General features: G+C 38.3%; 1 protein-coding gene across 1 annotated transcript in view; it reads right to left on the bottom strand.

The window, feature by feature from the left end:
- The window catches only part of SLCO5A1 (solute carrier organic anion transporter family member 5A1), a 124,543-nt gene that overhangs the window by 47,544 nt on the left and 55,266 nt on the right, over positions 1 to 21,733 (bottom strand). Inside the window, 1 exon segment of the mRNA XM_089899050.1 lies at positions 10,464 to 10,628. Coding sequence (XP_089755176.1) covers positions 10,464 to 10,628 — 165 coding nt within the window.

The raw sequence follows: 21,733 nt of genomic DNA, 5'->3' as shown, positions 1-21,733 counted from the left end.
TAAAAAGTTCCTGAGTTCTTAAAAGGAGAGACTGAATCATCAAGCTACCTTACTCTTTGATAGTCCCTCCAAAAAGAGCAAAAAGTGTGTCAGTTCAACCTCAGTTCCATCACACACACCAAAGGAGAAAAAAAATCAATATGTCTGCAAAAGAAATTTAAAGTGCCAGGGAAAGGTATTACATATATCCAGAGTAAGATGGTAAGACACTAACTAACTTGAATGCCTAGAAAAAGAAGTTGCTCACAAAAATCAGAGGATTTTGTGAGGTTGGGGGTGGGGTAGGGGAGACAGTGTGAGGTCTGTTAGTTGAGCTTTGGTGAAAGCTTGTCTAATTCGATCCCTCGTTCCCAAGATGAGATTAAGGGCCAGAGAGGTTAATGTTTACCTTCAGTCATTCATCAGATCCACTGGGTGTATCTTGGATGTGATTTAACCAAGGACATGACGCACTTGTTAGCGGAAATGCTTTTACATTTGCTCCTGACACTTCATTCTTTCCCCTGGGTTTTCAGTCCTTTAGAAAAGCTCCCTAATCTTTCTCAGTTCAACTTTTATACAAAAATGAATCCTGCTCTGTGAACAAAATATAGTATTTTTTGATAACTAAAGCTCTTAAGGAAGCTCTGGGCCATTCTGAACCTCACTGATCATCAGGGGGCGATGAACGTAGATGTAGAAATCTGGAGAAAACTGATCTGAATGTCCTCTCAGCCCAGAAAATCCCTTATAAGTGATGTTTGTCTTTACATGTGTGTGTGTTTGCGCACGCGTGCATGCACTCGTGCGCGGGCACACGGAAAAGAAACCCCAGACGTAAGGACTCTGCTATTAATCATCAAAGACAGGTGAAACGAAAACATTTCATCTGAGAGATCTGATCAACTGACGTTTCACTGCACTGTGCTCAAACATGAAAATGAAAACACTTAAAATGTATTTCTCCCTCCTAAGAGTAGCGAAAAATAGACTTATTTGAGGCTGAAAAATAAAGGAGAATAAATAAATCAGAGATATAAAGATTTATCCCTAGCTCAACACTGATTCGACTGAAATCAGTTTCACATACAGTGTGTTTCACTCTTAAAGCAATTGCACTGTTATCATTTATATTACCTCTCCAAGCCTCCATCACTTCAGATGAAATAATCCTTCAGCCTTCATGTTGATATCAGGTCTCTTGTCTTCTCTTTCATTTTTCCCACTACCTTTAGCCCTTTTTCTCTCTTCTTACTCTTCGAATCAATTTCTCCCAGGTAATCTTTCCAATGAACGTTTCCACATATCCTAAGTCCTAGCTTCATTCCTTTGCCTTAGATTCATTTTCATGAGAGTATCTCGTAAAGTGAGCACTGCAGTTATTACTAGAAGCTACTCTCCGGGCGCTGTGCTAAGCACACCATCTACATCCCCTCATTTAATCATCACAACCTCTTTCCTAAAAGTTAAGGAACTTGTCCAAGGACACAGGCAACCCACTGGGGTCACTATACTGTAAGGTCCTTGAGGATGGGATCCCTCTGTGTTCTCATCGTGGTTTTTCCAGCACCTGGCACAGTGTCCGGCCCATAGAGGAAGCTTTATAAATATTTGTGCGTGGATGGCCAATGGATGGATGGATGGGTGAAGAGAAAGAGCAGGAATTTCAACAAGATCTGCCTCCCTGCAAACCTATACTATATGTCTTACCCAATACATTAAAAGTTGGAGGGGAAAGAATTAGTGCAATAAAAATTCTAAACTATAAGCAGCCTCTCTGTGGACCAGCTCAATCTATACATTGTGGACCTGTATTAATGGGCTGCTTCGGTGTATAGCTTACAAAAATTGCTCTGTACACCTTGGTTTTAGCTACTCTATGCTGGAGAGAGTAGGGCCTCCACTGCAGTACTGTGGGGAGGACCGAAAATGATGCACAGACAGCCCCTCTCTATCCCTGTGCCCAGCTAAGAGTGGGATCTAACAAAGGTCCCAGGCTTCTACCATCACAGCACAGGCCCATACTGAAGGAAAGACTCCAAGTTTATTTAGATTCCCAAAAGCTATCCAGATTTTTCAAAGTTTTTCAGAAAGATTCTCTCTGTTGATCTTTGTGACAATCTGCTAAACCTTGGCAGGGGTAGGGGGTAAGGACTGAGTTTTATATGACAAATATAGTCATGAGCTCTCAGTCTCCCTCGCCTGGCTGGAATGAGGTTCTTTGCCAGGATAAAGGCAAACTGAGAGAACTGTGTGCCTGTGAAAGACATGAGCAAGGCCTCTGATGCTGCTACAGTGCGGGACAGAGTGTAGAGTATGCCAACTTTGGGGTAAGAGAAGGGGAAATACTAATATAAAATACTGATGCATATTTATTTATTGCATACATAATCCTCATAGTTACTTACATATTCAAACAGAAACAAAAGAGGGAGGAACAAAGAAAATGCTACCTGTAGAGGAAGAGAGAGAATTGGAGCAAACCAGGATGAAAGCAAGGCTTCTCTGAAAGTCGTTTGTTTAATGGTTTTGACTTTCAAATCATATAAATGTCTTACATAATTTAAAAAACACAAATTTAACTTAAACATAGAAAAATAAAGTAATCCCTAAAAACTGAAAACAAATTAAAGCAAATAAATCTCCACAGCATATTGGGTTGTGGGCGTAACCAAACAGAGAAGAATTATTTCAAATAGCTAGGTCACAGTATTTTGCAAATCCCTAAGAGATAGCCTATGGACAGAAAGAACCACAAAGATGTCTAAAACTGCATTTCATATTTCATAGTTAGTAATAACACTGATAGTTGGTTTGAAACCATTACACATACACACACATACACACACACTTGGATACAGTAATTATGTAAAAGTTATTAGGAAGAAAGATTTTCAGTATTAGAGTAAAGAGATACAATATCAAAGAAGTTAATAACCTGTAATCTTACATTTGAAGTGGAAATATCAATATAACTTCATGATTTGTTTTCCTCTTTTTATTAAAAACAAAAAGGCCTAGAAACAATGACAGTCTTGTAGCAACGAGCACACCCAGTGCGCAGATGGTGATCTCCAAGGATCACTTTCCTCTAAAAGGAACCAAGACTCCTTGGAGAAGTGTGACTGATCCCAGGTCTAGGGCAGGAGACCATAAAAACTGCTGAGGTCATTCCAAATGTTACAGATGCTAGCTTGAAGGGGCTCCCAGTGGCCAAAGACTGAACAACTGGAGCATCAAAAAGAATAATGATTGCAGTAGATTAAAGTACATCAAACATATAAAAAGCCATGTGTTCATCATATTTTTCTAAATTTACTGGTCACTCTACCAATTTGCTAGAACAAAATTTTTTACTCTGATAATTGGTAAATAAAGAGAAAGAATCACAAAAGAAATAATGGTTTGGAGAACTGGCCCAACAGGAGGCTGGTCATCTGGGAAACTGACTTAGAGCAATTCAAAGAGAGAGAGAGATTGGGATACAGAGACAGAGACAGAGAGAGATTGATTGATGATACACTATGTCGTGAAGTTTCCTTCCCAACACCTCCTGCCTATCTGCTGCCCTAGAAGATTTCTGCCACTTTACTCCTATGATCGGAACTAAAATAGTCACTCCTTACAATTTCATTTGAATGTATTACTTCTCTTAACAGGTGAGATTTAGCAAAATGCCTTCGAATACCACTCTAAGTTAGACTAATACAATGTTTTAAATCAGAAAAACTAACAAAACTCTTTAACGGGGATTTAAATTTAACACAGTCTTACAACATGAAACGGGGGAAACCAATTTGTATTGAGCACCTATGACTATATACCAAATGTTTTAAGGTATCTCATTTAACTTTTGTCAGTTGCCCTAGGAGAGGATCATTCACATTTTACAAATGAGAAACTGAGAGAGAGTGGTTAAGGGACTTGGCTAAAATCATGCATTTAGTTAAGTGACAGAGCTGGGATTCAAAGAGAAATCCATGAACTACATCACACTTCGCATCTAAAAGAAAAAGAGATCACATGCATGCTGGACATGGTCAAAGTCTGTGGTGATGCACCATTAGTTAAAAATACCGCAGTGATGAATTGCTCATTAACTATTTCCCTTGTAAGAAAATCATGTAACTCTACAGGGAGATGTAAGAATAAGTTTATTTGGTACTTGTGGCCTTGGGAAAATTATTTAATCTAAGATTTTTCAAGCAGGCAGAAGTCATAGAGTTCATTCTAGTCCAAATTATTGTTTTCTAGATTAGAAAACAGACCTGGAGAGAAACAGTGATAAGCCTAAAACCAAACAATGGGTTAGCGGCATGAGGGCAAAGACACTCTCCACCTTAGGTACCACTGTAGCCCTCGGGGAGCTCTGAGAGGTAACGCAGAAGGCCTGAGCCGTCCTACGGAATTAAGAGAGTGTGTGTGCAGGTCAAGGTGTGAAACGCATAAATATTGTCACTTTGTAACCATGGATCCAGGGAGTTTGGGGATGGTTTGTCCCAGCTCATCAGCATCATTTATTTTATTTTAATTAATTTATTTATTTTTGGCTGCGTTGGGTCTTCGTTTCTTTGCATGGGCTTTCTCTAGTTGCGGCGAGCGGGGGCTACTCTTCATTGTGGTGTGTGGGCTTCCATTGCGGTGGCTTCTCTTGTTGTGGAGCACGGGCTCTAGGCACACGGGCTTCAGTAGTTGTGGCACGTGGGCTCAGTAGTTGTGGCTTGCGGGCTCTAGAGCGCAGTGCATGGGCTTAGTTGCTCCGCGGCATGTGGGGTCTTCCTGGACCAGGGCTCGAACCCCGTGTCCCCTGCATTGGCAGGCAGATTCTTAACCACTGTGCCACCAGGGAAGCCCCCAGCATCCTTTACTGATGACAGTGAGCATGATGGTTCTGTACATGACGGTGCTAAGACCCCCTGGAGAGTTCTACTGTTGAGACTGTACAGAGCAAGAACCTATGTGACCAGCAAAATATAGAAGAAATAAAAATATAAGAAGTATTTTAAAATATAAAAAGTATTTCAAAAATATAAAAAGCTCCAGCTGAGACTCCATGTGGACTCTGCTTCCTGGGTGTTCCCCACACATGTCACTGGTGCCTGAGATAGAGAGAAAGTGGGTCCTGCTGCGCCCTTCAGAGATGGCCTGTGGATGTAAAGTCCATTCTTACTTTGTTTGTTTGTTTGTTTGTTTTGGGCTTGTGGGATCTTAGTTCCCCGGCGAGGGATCAAACCCGTGACCCCTGCAGTGGAAGCGTGGAGTCCTAACCACTAGACCACCAGGGAAGTCCCAGTCCCTTCTTACTTTAATGCTGTAGTTGTGTAGTATCCATGTGTAGCAGTTGTCATTTTGGGTCCTCTGAGCCTTCTTAAGCAACTCAACCCTGCCTAACCGCCACCATGAGTGCATTGGCTAAGAACCAGCCACACGGTAAGCACTCAAACATGTCTTAAATTAATTGGTTAATGAACAAACAGAATCTGAGTATCCTGCCATACTGTCCACTACAATCTTCTACCAAAGTTCTAAATGGCATTGAAGAAAAACTAATGTAGTTCGGTGTGATAAATACCTCTCTGCTCAAAAAATCCTAGCATTGTCTCTCTTAGTCCCTAATAGCCACTGTTCATCTCAAGATTGTTTAACATCACAGAAGGGAGAAGACTCTAGCAACTGCTGCAGGGGACCTTCCTCTTCTCTCGAGTTTAAGTGTGGTGTTCATACATCTCGCAGAGCCAAACCTCATCACCTGACCTTGGAAACGGCCAGTGATGCTACAGTACATCCACACCTAATACAGCCTATCTGCATTTAAAAGGTTAATTTTAACAGTAAAAAAATGTTTGTATACATTTATAAAATTAGTACAAAATGAACTTTAAAAACTATCTCATAGAAGAACGGCTCTAGAAAAGCTGTTAATGCTCTCAGAAGAATGAAACCAATCAAAGCATGTTCATGCTTCACTTGCATCTAAAGACACAACGAATCTGAGGCTGCAATTTGAGTTCAGGGGCACCGCCTTGCCTCTCATCAATGACTCGAAATCAGTGGTTGAAGACAGGTGGCAAATATTTGGTTAATTAGAAAGCAATAAAAATTACAGTCTATTTTTAAAAATCACACCCCAACCTAATCTCCTTATCTTTTCAAGACACAGAAAAAAAGTATTGGGTTGGCCAAAAATTCATTCAACCCAAACAAACTTTTTGGTCAACCCAGTATCTTGATTATTCTCCAGTGAAAAGCAAAATAGAGTTTTCCAAGGCTATTTCCGTTGTAAAGACAAATGAATGGCTAACTCTTCATAATTCTGCACACAAAGGGTGGGATCCCAGGAAAGCCAAGGTGATGCTGAGAGACCACAGTGCTCTAAAAACAAATGTTGTTGACCATGGTTTAGTGGCAAAGTAGAATCTTAGACTATCATTTCTCAAGAAATAGTTAACAACAACAAAAAAAAAAACCAGAAACTGACTGGAAATTATGACAATAGAATATGCCTATTATAGTATTTCAATAAAAATCACATATGCACATTTATATTCTCCAAGGAGTACAAGACTCCAGCCTCCTGGCTCTTACTGTTTGCACGTCTTCAAGCAAGTTATTTAAACCTCTCTGGACCTTTGTTTCCTCATCTGGAAAATGGGCATAATCAATAATACCTACTGCATAAGCATTAGTTACATGGATTAAATGATGTTTTACGTATAAAAATACTTAGCATCTTCTACTTAGCAAACACTCAACAAATATTATCAGTCATTTTATTACCATCACTATTATTACAGAGGTTTCATTCTCAGATCTGTTCAAGATGCAGGACTTCAAATGTAAGGTGCTGTCATCACCATCATAAATAATTTTATTTCCTAGAATACATGATTCAGTTATATTTTTCAATTTATACTGCTGTACCTATTGAAGTTAGGTAAGCTCTGGAACAAATCATTATTTACTACTTCATTTGATCCTGACAACAACACTGACACAGAGAGAGGGGAGATATTATCCTCATCAGACAGATAAAGTTCAGTTTTAGCTGAAGTTCAGGGAGTTAAGTGACCTGCCCAAAGTCACAGAGTTGATGACCAGCAGGGCAGGGTTCATGACCGCTCCGTCTAACTCCTCCTGCAGGGCTTTTCCCGCTACTTCAGGCTTTTCCAAAATATCAACTTCATAATATTTCATTTCATTCAATAAATGTGACCCTAAGGGAGTCAGGGTGCAGCACGACCACAGATCCTGTTGCACAGGAACGAACACCAGTGGGCTGAAGGTGTTTTAGTGACACACTCATGAGTGTCAGCACCTCCTCTCAGGGCACAGGGGCCCCCAGTGTGATGACAAGATGAGCCCAGTGGTGCTGAAGGTGCCCACCCCCCCCAGCAACACCTGAAAGCATTCATCCCTCCAACGCCGCCCAGCCCACCTCCCACCTGCTTGCCTTTAGAGCCCTCTCATGTCTGTCCGAGGAAAGCTTTTCTGGGGCCGGGGGTGCTGGCTGGAGCCAGAACAAGCCTCAGCCTTCCCTGCTCTTTGCCTTTGTTCAAGTTGGTCCTGCACAGAGAGCAAACACCTTTCCTCCAGACTCCAAATGGTCCAATTCTACTTCTCCTTAAAAGCCTGGTTAAAAGCCATTTCCGCCATGACACGCAGCTCAACACCGCCACGCCGCCAGCCAAAATAATCTCTGTAGCGCACAGCTTCCATTCATTTATTTAAACAGCTTTTTCTAAACTAATTTTGTAAGCTGTCTCTCTCCTCTTAGATCTGTAAGCACCTTAAGGTCCAGGTTTGAGCCTTTATATCTGCCCCGCCCCGTGTCCACCTGCCTACATACACACACACACAAACACACACACAACACTCAACACACACAATACACACAAAACACACACAACACACACACACCACACAGGCAACACACAACACACACACACGACACACACACAACACACACACACACACACACCACACACACATGGCACAGCACCATGCCCAGAGTCGGTATTCAATGGCTATGAGAGAGGGCGAGTGAGCAAAGGCCCATCTTTGATACATGTACGGAGCTTCATCTCTACCATATAACACAACACAAGCAAACTGCTATGGAGGGTCAGGTAATTTTTTTAAATGAAGAAAGAACTTTAACTCGAAAACTTTGTCAGAGGAGAAATTTAAACTATTTTTAAATTCATCTTCAGATACACTTCTTAATTCTCCATGTCACTTATGTGCATGGAACGGGGTTTAAATACAAAAGATTAAATAAGTCCTTAAAAAATACAAATCTCTGCTTAGAGATTTGCAACTGATACAAATTCAAACAATCGAGGTAAGTTTTAAAAAGAAGTGTCATCCCTGTTTAATTTTACCGTAATATGAGAAGCCACCCTCTACTCTTAATCAGTCTGAGTATCTCTTGACTATTATTATTTGTTATCTGTCCGGAAAGGAAGGAAAAAGTACGTGAGCTGGAAATGACAGGCCTTTTATCAAAACGCCGAAGACTACCAAACATTGTATAAATTGCATTGGCAATGATCAAAAACAAAAAAAGCTGCTGATGACAAAACCAGAATGGCATTGGCACTGTGTGATACTGCTTCTTTTTAACCCGGATGTTGAAACGTGGGATGAACAAATGCCGTGATTTAGTTTTATTCAATTGTTTACCCTCTTCACCAAGGAGGCCACACTCAGTGACCACCGCCTTGAGCACTTCACTGTGGAACTCTGCATCCAAAGGCCCCAGGTCCACAGAAAGTTGTCTATCTAGCCTCTGCCTCAACCAGTAATTAAGAGATGGCCTCAGTCAATATGGGTTCAATATGCGTCAATTCTTACCCAGCTCAGCACTGGACCACAGCCTGGTAACTCTCGAGGTCCAAATGGTGCATCTGGAGGGAAATGGGATGATCCAGAAGGATCTCCTCCCTAGCCTGGCTGGAACAGGGACACACAGGCTGGACTGATGTGTGTCCTGAAGAACACTATTCATGAGAAAGAATGCCTTAAAGAAATCAGATTTCATGTTCAAATAAATTTGGGAGAGACTGTACTTTGAACTTTCCTTTGGGAGTTTCACAATGCGCATTGGTATATTAAGGGTTATGAAAAGTCCAGCAGCAAAGGACTCTGTAATATTTTGTTTAACTCAGCAAGCCCCTAATTTATTTGACTATGAACCTTCTTTCCAGTAACACCTCTAATATTGAAACTTAGTGTGGGAAATACTGAGACCACATTTGACAGTTACATGGCTTCAGATCTAACAACAAGACAACTCGTGGTTTCCCTGTCCAAGAATTGTTGCTCAACAAAGGTTAGTGTAAGAATTAAACAAATAGGATGTTCAGGATTCCTGACAACCAAATTATAATGTAATTAATTAATTACATTATTAATTAATTACATTAATTAATAATTAATGTAATTATAATCTGTAAATTTTACCTTAATATAAGCAAAACATATATTATTTAAAACCAACAGAAAAAAACAGATTTATAGGTGACAATTAAAATGTCCATAGCAGTATACTCTTTATAAAAAGATTTGCTATCATGGACCCACAACCCAATATGTATGTATTTTTATGGGCAAAATGAAATAGAGAACAAAATGATTACCCAAATAGTTCGACTTCTCTTTCTATACAATAATATAATTTTGTCCGCTAACTTTCAGATAATCCAAGCTTGCTGAGTTTGAATGTGGAAGTGAAGGAGAAAAGTGAGAGCCGGCCATTGCAAAAGTTCTTGTAATTCTCCACTTAACCGCTTAAATATACTTTATTAATAAATTGAGCCTTAGGTAGATACAGTCATTTGACCATCTTTGAAATCACTAAGGAAACATCCAGGATATTACATGATATAATACACTGAAAATCCCAACATCTGAGAATTCATGTTCCCACATTTCTGAGCACCCAATTTACTATGGAAAAAAAAAGATTTCAGCACAAAGTATTATGGGTCTATGTACCAACATAAAACATCATCGAAAACAAAATTCATAGATTGCCTTTCTAACTTCAAGCACCTCCAGTAATGCAGTCAAAACCTGTTCACATTTATGAATGGAAAATCCATGAAAATGATCTATATTTCAGACCATCAATTTTTTAAAATTTAACACTTTCAGACTCATGTCAGACCATGAAAAGATTTATTCAGATTTAAGTTTGCCCGTTTCATTCTTTTGAACTGAGAACCGTAAAAACACAAATATGCAAAGTTCTCCCTTTTCCAAAACACAGTTGGTGAAAATGTTACACTTTAGTACAATCTGAATCGAAGAGAAAACATTCAAAGACTTCCTCCTCCTAAAATCTGAGGTGGGGGAAGGTTGCTGTTCATGAACTTGAATTTAACACCTTGATGTTAGAACGAACTTTCTCTTTACTCATTGCATTTTAGTTTAGTGGTCAAAAATGATCATGGTTTCAAGGAGTTCTAACGGCAGTGCCTTACCAGTGTAGATGCTGGCATTGGAAGCTGGAATACCAAACTGTGACTCGATGAACTTGGGAATGAAGGTAATGAAAGCAGTTACAATGGCACTCTCAGCTGTGTATGACAAACTCACAAAAAGGAATGTCATGTTGCTTAAGATCCTGCCAGCTGCTCTTGGTAGGTCTATAAAATGACAAAAATGACAAATGAATGTTATAAACAAGGGATGGAGAAGAAAAGAAAATTGAATTGCTTTTGAAATGAACTGGAAATAGCCATTCAGCAATATAGGAAAACTTGATGACTGATTAGAACTCATCCCCTTTATTAAATAGATTTGGGTTTTTTTTTAGTTTTTCAACTAACATAAGGAAATTTAATAAAGAATCTAAAAACATACCCATACACAAATATCCTTATAAGAAATACCCCAAACCTATGACTCCTGTTTCAAAAACTGCTTAAAATAAATGATTTGCATTTTTTATTGACTGAAATAATGGTATTCTTTGTTAAGACCCTGAAGTCTACTAAATGTATAAAGTACATGCAATATAGTCCTAAATTATAGTTTCCACTTCACCCAACTAACACTTCCCTGAGTAGGCGCACTTCTGAGATGCCAGCTCTCTGGCCTGACACCCACAGCAGAGGAATTGGTACATGATATGGGACATCTGTTCTTCCAGCCTCATTATGAAACAGGAAATAATACAGCTAAAAAGGCATAAGGGATAAGGCCACCAGGTCAGACACTCCCAGGGACTTGGGTTTGGGGGACAAACAGAAATGATCTCCAAAGGAGCCAGACAGCCCAGAGGTACAGGCTCCATACCTATCCAGCCACCTCTCAAGGAAGAGAGAAAAGTCCCATTTTTGAATCTAGGCGTTTATTCCACAGAACTTGCCATATATATGCTTCAAGATGTATGTGCATTTTCATTACAGCATTATTTATAAGAGCAAAAATTTAGGGGGAAAAAATAGATGTCCATCAATGGGAAACGTTTACATAAATTATGGCCTTGTAATGAAATACTATGTAGTAGTTAAAAATGAAATGGAGCTTTATGTACTAGCATGAAAGGAACTCCAAGAAATATTTTTGTTAATGAATAAAGCAAGCTGCTGCAGAAATATACATATGCCTGTGTGCATAAATATATATATAATATTTAGGTAAAAAACAAGCTAAAACAATGGATTTATATATGGTAGTAGGTATACACTTCAAAATATATAATGCCAAGAAATGCTGTGAATGGGAGTAAGATTGGGAAAGAGAAATAAAAAAAGATTCTTGTGTATATACTTTTGTATAGTTTGCATTTTGTAATGTGAATTAACTCACGCGTGTGATCTTTACATATCTTCATGGAAAAGGTAAGCTGCGTTACTTTTGACATGTACAGTCTCTCAGTTATCAGAACAGTTACGCCCTTATGCTACAACAGGGTCTTTCTTATCTCTGTGCTATTAACTGTATTCCCCACAAGTCCGATCGGCAAATGTCAAGCTCATCCATTGAGTGTTGAGATTAATCCCCCCTGGAGGAAGCTGTCACAGCCCCTCCAGACAGACAGAAGTGTTCCTTCTCTGTGCTCCCACCACACGCTGTTCCTGTCCATCTATGCTCATCAGTTCTTTTGTAGCTGCACATGTTTTCCCATCTGCTTCTTTCAAGAGAATGTAAATGCCATGAAGGCAGGACCTTGGTACATCTTTGTATGCCCAGCTCCTGGCACAGATCTGACATTCAGTGGGCACTCAAAAAATATTCCTGGAATGTATTTATTTATTAACATTTTTTAATTTGTACTAAAACAATATCCATATACTTATGTGAAAATGAAGTCTGTTCCAAGGATGCCTGATTTCCTCCTAGGGAGAGAGTTAGGTATTAAGGAAGCATATGTCATAAAATTCAGGGTAGTCCATGTGGTGGTGGACTTACCAAAACCACAGAAAAATGTGAAGGACCAAATAGATCATCTTTTTTAAAGTGGGCCTCTTTAAAGCTAAAGAATCCTAAAGGGATGTAGATAAGATTATAAACTAAAAATCCCATTAAAAGAAAAATTTAAATGTGAACAAAAGAGCAAGGAAGAGATATACAATATTGGCTTTATGCAGCCTATCTGGGAGAGAAATTGTATGCTTGAATTTTTCAGATAACTGGGCCATTGCCTTTTTAAGTGATAGAGCTTTGAATATTTCCTATGTATTAACTGATATTACTGGAAATCCATAGCATAATTTGACATGTTCTTCAAGATTCAAACTCATAATTATGAATAATATCTATATGCTAATTTGTTTTAGCATATGTATATATTTTTTATACAGCAGGTTCTCATTAGTCATCAATTTTATACACATCAGTGTATACATGTCAATCCCAATCTCCCAATTCATCACACCACCACCACCTCCCCCCACCACTTTCCCCCCTTGGTGTCCATACATTTGTTCTCTACACCTATGTCTCAATTTATGCCCTGCAAACCAGTTCATCTGTACGATTTTTCTAGGTTCCACATACATGAGTTAATATACGATATTTGTTTTTCTCTTTCTGATTTACTTCACTCTGTATGACAGTCTCTAGATCCATCCACATCTCAAAAAATGACCCAATTTTGTTGCTTTTTATGGCTGAGTAATATTCCATTGTATATATGTACCACATCTTCTTTATCCATTCGTCTGTCAACAGGCATTTAGGTTGCTTCCATGACCTGGCTATTGTAAAGAGTGCTGCAATTGGGGTGCAGCACTCTTTACATTGGGGTGCATGTGTCTTTTTGAATTATGGTTTTCTCTGGGTATAAGCCCAGTGGTGGGATTGCTGGACCATATGGTAATTCTATTTTTAGTTTTTTAAGGAACCTCCATATTGTTCTCCATAGTGGCTGTATCAATTTACATTCCCACCAACAGTGCAAGAGGGTTCCCTTTTCTCCACACCCTCTCCAGCATTTGTTGTTTGTAGATTTTCTGATGATACCCATTCTAACTGGTGTGAGGTGATACCTCATTGTAGTTTTCATTTGCATTTCTCTAATAATTAGTGATGTTCAGCAGATTTTCATGTGCTTCTTGGCCATCTGTATGTCTTCTTTGGAGAAATGTCTATTTAGGTCTTCTGCCCATTTTTCGATTGGGTTGTTTGCTTTTTTAACATTGAGCTGCATGAGCTGTTTATATATTTTGGAGATTAATCCTTTGTCCGTTGATTCGTTTGCAAATATTTTCTCCCATTCTGAGGGTTTCTTTTCATCTTGTTTATGGTTTCCTTTGCTGTGCAAAACATTTAAGTTTCATTAGGTCCCATTTGTTTGTCTTTGTTTTTATTTCCATTACTCTAGGAGGTGGATCAAAAAAGATCTTGCTGTGATTTATGTCAAAGAGTGTAATTCCTATGTTTTCCTCTAAGAGTTTTATAGTGTCCGGTCTTACCTTTAGGTCTCTAATCCATTTTGGGTTTATTTTCGTGTATGGTGTTAGGGAGTGTTCTAATTTCATTCTTTTACATGTAGCTGTCCAGTTTTCCCAGCACCACTTATTGAAGAGACTGTCTTTTCTCCATTGTATTCCTTGCCTCCTTTGTCATAGATTAGTTGACCATAGGTGCGTGAGTTTATCTCTGGGGTTTCTATCTTGTTCCATTGATCTATGTTTCTGTTTTTGTGCCAGTACCATATTGTCTTGATTACTGTAGCTTTATAGTATAGTCTGATGTCAGGGAGTCTGATTCCAGCTCCGTTTTTTTCCCCTCAAGACTGCTTTGGCTATTCGGGGTCCTTTGTGTCTCCATACACATTTTAAGATTTTTTGTTCTAATTCCATAAAAAGTGCCATTGGTAATTTGATAGGGATTGCATTGAATCTGTAGATTGCTTTGGGTAGTATAGTCATTTTCACAATATTGATTCTTCCAATCCAAGAACATGGTATATCTCTCCATCTGTTGGTATCATCTTTAATTTCTTCCATCAGTGTCTTATAGTTTTCTGCATACAGGTCTTTTGTCTCCCTAGGTAGGTTTATTCCTAGGTATTTTATTCTTTTTGTTGCAATGGTAAATGGGAGTGTTTCCTTAATTTCTCTTTCAGATTTTTCATCATTAGTGTATAGGAATGCAAGAGACCTTTGTGCATTAATTTTGTATCCTGCAACTTTACCAAATTCATTAATTAGCTCTAGTAGTTTTCTGGTGGCATCATTAGGATTCTCTATGTATAGTATCATGTCATCTGCAAACAGTGACAGTTTTACTTCCTCTTTTCCAATTTGTATTCCTTTTATTTCTTTTTCTTCTCTGATTGCCGTGGCTAGGACTTCCAAAACTATGTTGAATAATACTGGCGAGAGTGGATATCCTTGTCTTGTTCCTGATCTTAGAGGAAATGTTTTCAGTTTTTCACCATTGAGAATGATGTTTGCTGTGGGTTTGTCCTATATGGCCTTTATTATGTTGAGGTAGGCTCCCTCTATGCCCACTTTCTGGAGAGTTTTTATTATAAATGGGTGTTGAATTTTGTCAAAAGCTTTTTCTGCATTTGTTGAGATGATCATATGGTTTTTCTTCTTCAATTTGTTAATATGGTGTATCACATTGATTGATTTGCGTACATTGAAGAATCCTTACATCCCTGGGATAAATCCCACTTGGTCATGGTGTATGATCCTTTTAATGTGTTGTTGGATTCTGTTTGCTAGTATTTCGTTGAGGATTTTTGCATCTATATTCATCAGTGATATTGGTCTGTAATTTTCTTTTTTTGTAGTATCTTTGTCTGGTTTTGGTATCAGGGTGATGGTGGCTTCATAGAATGAGTTTGGGAGTGTTCCTTCCTCTGCAATTTTTGGAAGAGTTTGAGAAGGATGGGTGTTAGCTCTCCTCTAAATGTTTGATAGAATTCACCTGTGAAGCCATCTGGTCCTGGACTTTTGTTTGTTGGAAGATTTTTAATCACGCTTTCAATTTCATTGCTTGTGATTGGTCTGTTCATATTTTCTATTTCTTCCTGGTTCAGTCTTGGAAGTTATACTTTCTAAGAATTTGTCCATTTCTTCCAGGTTGTCCATTTTATTGGCATAGAGTTGCTTGTAGCAGTCTCTTAAGATGCTTTGTATTTCTGTGGTGTCTGTTGTAACTTCTCCTTTTTCATTTCTAATTTTATTGATTTGAGTCCTCTCCCTCTTTTTCTTGATGAGTCTGGCTAATGGTTTAGCAATGTTGTTTATCTTCTGAAAGAACCAGCTTTTAGTTTTATTGATCTTTGCTATTGTTTTCTTTGTTCCTTTTTCATTTATTTCTGCTCTGATCTTTATGATTTCTTTCCTTCTGCTAACTTTGGGTTTTGTTTATTCTTCTTTCTCTAGTTCCTTTAGGTGTAAGGTTAATTGTTTATTTGCAATTTTTCTTGTTTCTTGAGGTAGGCTTGTATAGCTATAAACTTCCGTCTTAGAACTGCTTTTGCTGCAACCCATAGGTTTTGGATAGTCGTGTTTCATTGTCATTTGTCTCTAGGCATTTTTTGATTTCCTCTTTGATTTCTTCAGTGATCTCTTGGTTATTTAATAACGTATTGTTTAGCCTCCAAGTGTTTGTGTTTTTTACGGTTTTTTCCCTGTAATTCATTTCTAATCTCATAGCATTTTGCTCAGAAAAGATGTTTGATATGATTTCAATTTTCTTAAATTTACTGACACTTGATTTGTGACCCAAGATGTGATCTATCCTGGAGAGTGTTCCATGTGCACTTGAGAAGAAAGTGTAATCTGTTGTTTTTGGATGGAATGTCCTATAAATATCAATTAAATCTATCTGGTCTATTGTGTCGTTTAAAGCTTCTGTTTCCTTATTTATTTTCATTTTGGATGATCTGTCCATTGGTGTAAGTGAGGTGTTAAAGTCCCCCACTATTATTGTGTTACTGTCGATTTCTTATTTTATAGCTGTTAGCAGTTGCCTTATGTATTGAGGTGCTCCTATGTTGGATGCATATATATTTAAAATTGTTATATCTTCCTCTTGGATTGATCCCCTGATCATTATGTAGTGTCCTTCTTTGTCTCTTACAACATTCTTTATTTTAAAGTCTATCTTATCTGATATGAGTATTGCTACTCCAGCTTTCTTTTGATTTCCATTTGCATGGAATATCTTTTTCCATCCCCTCACTTTCAGTCTGAATGTGTCCCTAGGTCTGAAGTGGGTCTCTTGTAGACAGCATATATATGGGTCTTGTTTTTGTATCCATTCAGCAAGCCTGTGTCTTTTGGTTGGAGCATTTAATCCATTCACGTTTAGGGTAATTATTGATATGTATGTTCCTATGACCATTTTCTTAATTGTTTTGGGTTTGGTTTTGTAGGTCCTTTTCTTCTCTTGTGTTTCCCACTTAGAGAAGTTCCTTTAGCATTTGTTGTAGAGATGGTTTGGTGGTGCTGAATTCTCTTAGCTTTTGCTTGTCTGTAAAGCTTTTGATTTCTCCATCAAATTTGAATGAGATCCTTGCTGGGTAGAGTAATCTTGGTTGTAGGTTCTTCCCTTTCATCACTTTAAGTATATCATGCCACTCCCCTCAGGCTTGTAGAGTTTCTGCTGAGAAATCAGCTGTTAACCTTATGGGAGTTCCCTTGGTTGTTATTTGTTGTTTTTCCCTTGCTGCTTTTAATAATTTTTCTTTGTCTTTAATTTTTGCCAATTTGATTACTATGTGTCTCGGCATGTTTCTCCTTGGGTTTATCCTGTATGGGACTCTCTGCACTTCCTGGACTTGCATGGCTATTTCCTTTCCCATGTTAGGGAAGTTTTTAACTATAATCTCTTCAAATATTTTCTTGGGTCCTTTCTCCCTCTCTTCTCCTTCTGGCACCCCTATAATGCGAATGTTGCTGCATTTAATGTTGTCCCAGAGGTCTCTTAGGCTGTCTTCATTTCTTTTCATTCTTTCTTCTTTATTCTGTTCTGCCACAGTGAATTCCACCATTCTGTCTTCCAGGTCACTTATCCATTCTTCTTCCTAAGTTATTCTGCTACTGATTCCTTCCAGTGTAGTTTTCATTTCAGTTATTGTATTGTTCATCTCTGTTTGTTTGTTCTTTAATTCTTCTAGGTCTTTGTTAAACATTTCTTGCATCTTCTCGATCTTTGCCTCCATTCTTTTTCTGAGTCCTGGATCATCTTCACTATCATTATTCTGAATTCTTTTTCTGGAAGGTTGCCTATCTCCACTTCATTTAGTTGTTTTTCTGGGGTTTTATCTTGTTCCTTCATCTGGTACATAGCCCTCTGCCTTTTCATCTTGTCTATCTTTCTGTGAATGTGGTTTTTGTTCCACAGGCTGCAGGATTGTAGTTCTTCTTGCTTCTGCTCTAGCATATTTTTTAACTTTCCATTTATTTTCTGATATTTTTCTGGTTGCAAGAAAATTCCTTCCCCACGATATGTTGTTTGTATTTGTTTTTACCTGATGATATCTTATTTCCACATCCACTTTAAGTTCTTCTACAGAGCCCTTTTAAAGTAGACATAAGCTTTCAATCTTGTTCTTTTGTCATCCATTTTTAAATTTTTTTTATTTATCTTAAATTTTTAAATTTACTTTTGGCCATGTTGGGTCTTCGTTGCTGCATGCAGGCTTTCTCTAGTTGTGGCGAGCAGAGGCTACTCTTCCGTGTGGTGCGCGGGCTTCTCACTGTGGTGGCTTCTCTTGTTGTAGAGCACAGGCTCTATGGGCGCGGGCTTCAGTTGCATCACGCAGGCTCAGTAGTTGTGGTACACGGGCTGAGTTGCTCTGTGGCATGTGGGGTCTTCCCAGACCAGGGATTGAACCCATGTCCCCTGCATTGGCAGGCAGATTCTTAACCACTGCGCCACCAGGGAAGTCCCAGTCATCCATTTTTAAAAAATAAATTAGCAATTAATAAAATTAACTTTTCTGTTCATGTATGGTTCTATGGATTTGGGGAGGCAGTGGTTACTTTTATTTATTTTTTTAAATTTTTATTGGAGTAAAGCATGTTTTTAATTTAAACTGAGAGTGGGATGAGGGGTAGTGTTTGGTTTATTATTATACAAAACAGATGAATTATTATTACTGTAAAGTTGTTGACTAGATTTTATTACCTGGAAACTTACATTTATACCCAGGTATAAATTATAAACATTAAGTACCAACCAAACATACTGACCCCTATTAATACTTTTTATAATTTTCCTGACACAGATATTTTTGGAAATAATATCTCTTCTTGTGGGGAAAAAAAAAAGGATTTATCTGAAGCTTAGTGCCCATTCAGTTTATTTTCCTTATGTTTAAATTAAAATAAATACCTTTTTAAAAATAATTTTTTGAGGTGAAGTTCACATAACATAAATTTAACTATTTTAAAGTCAACAATTCAGTGATATTTAGTACATTCACAATGGTATGCAATCACCACCTCTGTCCAGTTTCAAAATATACTTTTTTATTATAAAAAAATTTAATCATTTATGTTCAGGGATGAGGTTGGAATTCACCTTTATTTTTTATATTTTTAAATACTTTCTAAATTTTCAACCATGAACATGCATTGCTTTTATATTCCACCCCCCCCCCAAAAAAACTTCAAATTTAAAAGGATGCAGCAATATGTCATCCTCCTAGAGAAGTCTTCCCTGACTCAGGCCGCTAACTTAGGAATTCCTTCCTCCTTTTTCTTCAACTTCCTCAGAAGATATATACCTCCATTTTAAGACTTACATTTTATTATGCCTATTTTCCTTTCTAGCTCCCTTTGAGGCAAGGACTGTAACTTTTCATATATGTATCCTGAATTCTTCATCCTGTAGTAGTTGCTTAATAAATATATTTGTGAAAGAGGAAAAGAAGCAAAGAAAGAGAAATTTTCTTAAGATAGACATTGCCAGCCATCTATCTCAATAATTAGAATGATACTTGGGAACCAGTCTAGTCCTTTCCTGAAAGTCTTAGGTAATGCCAATTTCTTACATCAAAGTAAAATTTGAGGGAAATATCAACAGAACAAGCAAAGAAAGGTGGCTTAAGTGAACTAAGTCAAACCAGGCACAGAATTCCCATTGGGCAAAAATGGAAGCACCAGAGTGGGGGGTCATTGTTATGTAGAATGTGGAGATCTTTATAAAATAACATGATGCCAAAATACAGGGCTGAACCTAAGCCTCAGCCTCAAGGGCTTGGGAAAGGCCCTCCAGAGGATGGGGAGAGGGAAAGCGGTGGAAAGAAAGGCAGTGGGAGCTCCATATAATAATTATAGTGGAATCGGGCCAGGTAAGAGTGTACCTCTGGCTGTAATACAGAAGATTCTTTTTTCCCATCAGCTTTATATTAATCACTTTTTCCCTGTATTTTATAATGTTTTGACATCTTAAAACGCTTGCTGGCGGTGGGGAGACTGGACTACCAGTGCTTAGATATAGCAAGGGCTCAGCTGGGAGCACATCTTTTATACGGAAACCAACCAATCCTGAGTTTATATGATCAGCCACCTTGTTATCTAACTCTCACACGCCAAGCCAGTATTTCCCCTGCCCTAAACCACCCAGACAACTAGAAACCAGCCCTACAGCCCAGAGTCGGCTGGAATCACTCAGACTAGCCAGTGGTAAGCTGTTTACTCTGTTCTGCCTTGTCTTTCCCATGGAAACCCCAATAAGGGCTCTGGCCTTGGCTTTCCCCTCACTCCTGTCTTTTGTTTCCTGACCAGAACCTGGTGCTTCCCCTGTGGCCCCATATGGCATGGTGTGCCCCTTCTCTTGGAAATGTAAGTAATAAATTCTTCTTTCAATGGCATTGACCTCTCCATACCATCACTCAGTCACCTCCATAAATTAAAATCCTGGAATCACTTTATTTAACGTCTCTCCACGAAGTTTCCTTTACCTCCAATCTTTTAGTTCTTATTATTTATATACTTTTAAGCCTTCAGATGCATCAAAAAGCTGGTGGAAACATACCATCACCATGCAGTGAAAACCTCAATAACCTCCTTTATGGCCTGTAAATCTTGCACCCTCCTGTATATTTCATGGACATGTAGCAGATACAACTTTACCATGCCTATTACAAAGGAGCATCAAACTATTTTTAGTCATGTCTTCCTGTAAAAGCAAAACCAAAGTTGCTCTTCATATGTAACATGGACAACACAGGACCCCAAGTGCCCCCATTTCCTGCCCATTTTCTTTGGAACTAATGATGTCCCTGGGTTCCCCCATCACAAGTCCCCATTAAAGTATTCCAGTTTCTTCCCCCACCCCACAGCATACTGACAAATGGCATTCCCTGTTTGCCAATAAAAGAGCAGAAGGAACTGGATGACCCTGGCACACCACAGTCACCTCTGGGTGAGCACACAGAGCTCCTGAACCACTTACCTGCCGACAGTGGACAGAAACGGCGGCCACTGGGGCCCAGAATACATTATTAGTGCTTACTGGCCACAGTACAATCCTGCTTGTTTAAATCTAATAAGTATTTATATATATTTCTAAGTAGATACTACTCTGATGAGTAGTAGTCCCACAGTTAATCTGCACTGAGTATTTGAAAAGTGTTTTCTTTTTTAGCAATTCTTTGCCATGCCTGTTACCATCTACATTTTGCCTCTTAAGCTGAAGGTACAACAAAATAAATGTAAAAGAGAAATGAGACAAAGAAATAGATATAGAGAAGATGAGATGAATGGATAAAGAAGATGTGGCATAGTTTTCAATGGAACATTACTCAGCCATGAAAAAGAATGAGATTCTGCCATTTGCAACAACATGGATGGACCTCGACGGTATTATTCTTAGTAAAATAAGTCAGACGGAGAAAAACAAATACTCTGTAATCACTTATATGTGGAATCTAAAGAGTAAAACAAAAAAATGCATATAGCAAAACAGAAACAGACTCGCAGATACAGAGAACAAACCACTGGTTACCGGTGGGAATAGGAAAGGGGGCAGGGGCAAAATAGGTATATGGGATTAAGAGATACAAACTACTGTGTATATAATAAATAAGCAACAAGGATATATTATGCAGCACAGGGAAATATAGCTATTATTTTGTAATAACTTTAAATGGAGTATAATCTATAAAGATATTGAATCACTGTATTGCACACACAAAACTAATGTAATATTGTAAATCAACTATATCAATACTTCAATTAAAAAAAGAAAAAGAAATTCATCATATTTCCTTGAAAAGAAAGAAATAGAGAAGATGTAAATAGAGCAGAACATCAAAGCCAGAGAAATA

Source organism: Delphinapterus leucas, chromosome 17 (genome assembly GCF_059928025.1).
Source record: "Delphinapterus leucas isolate spDelLeu-1000000601 "Yukka" chromosome 17, BTC_Dleu_Yukka2, whole genome shotgun sequence".
Taxonomy (NCBI): Eukaryota; Metazoa; Chordata; class Mammalia; order Artiodactyla; family Monodontidae; genus Delphinapterus; species Delphinapterus leucas.
This window is presented reverse-complemented; position numbering and strand designations above follow the sequence as displayed.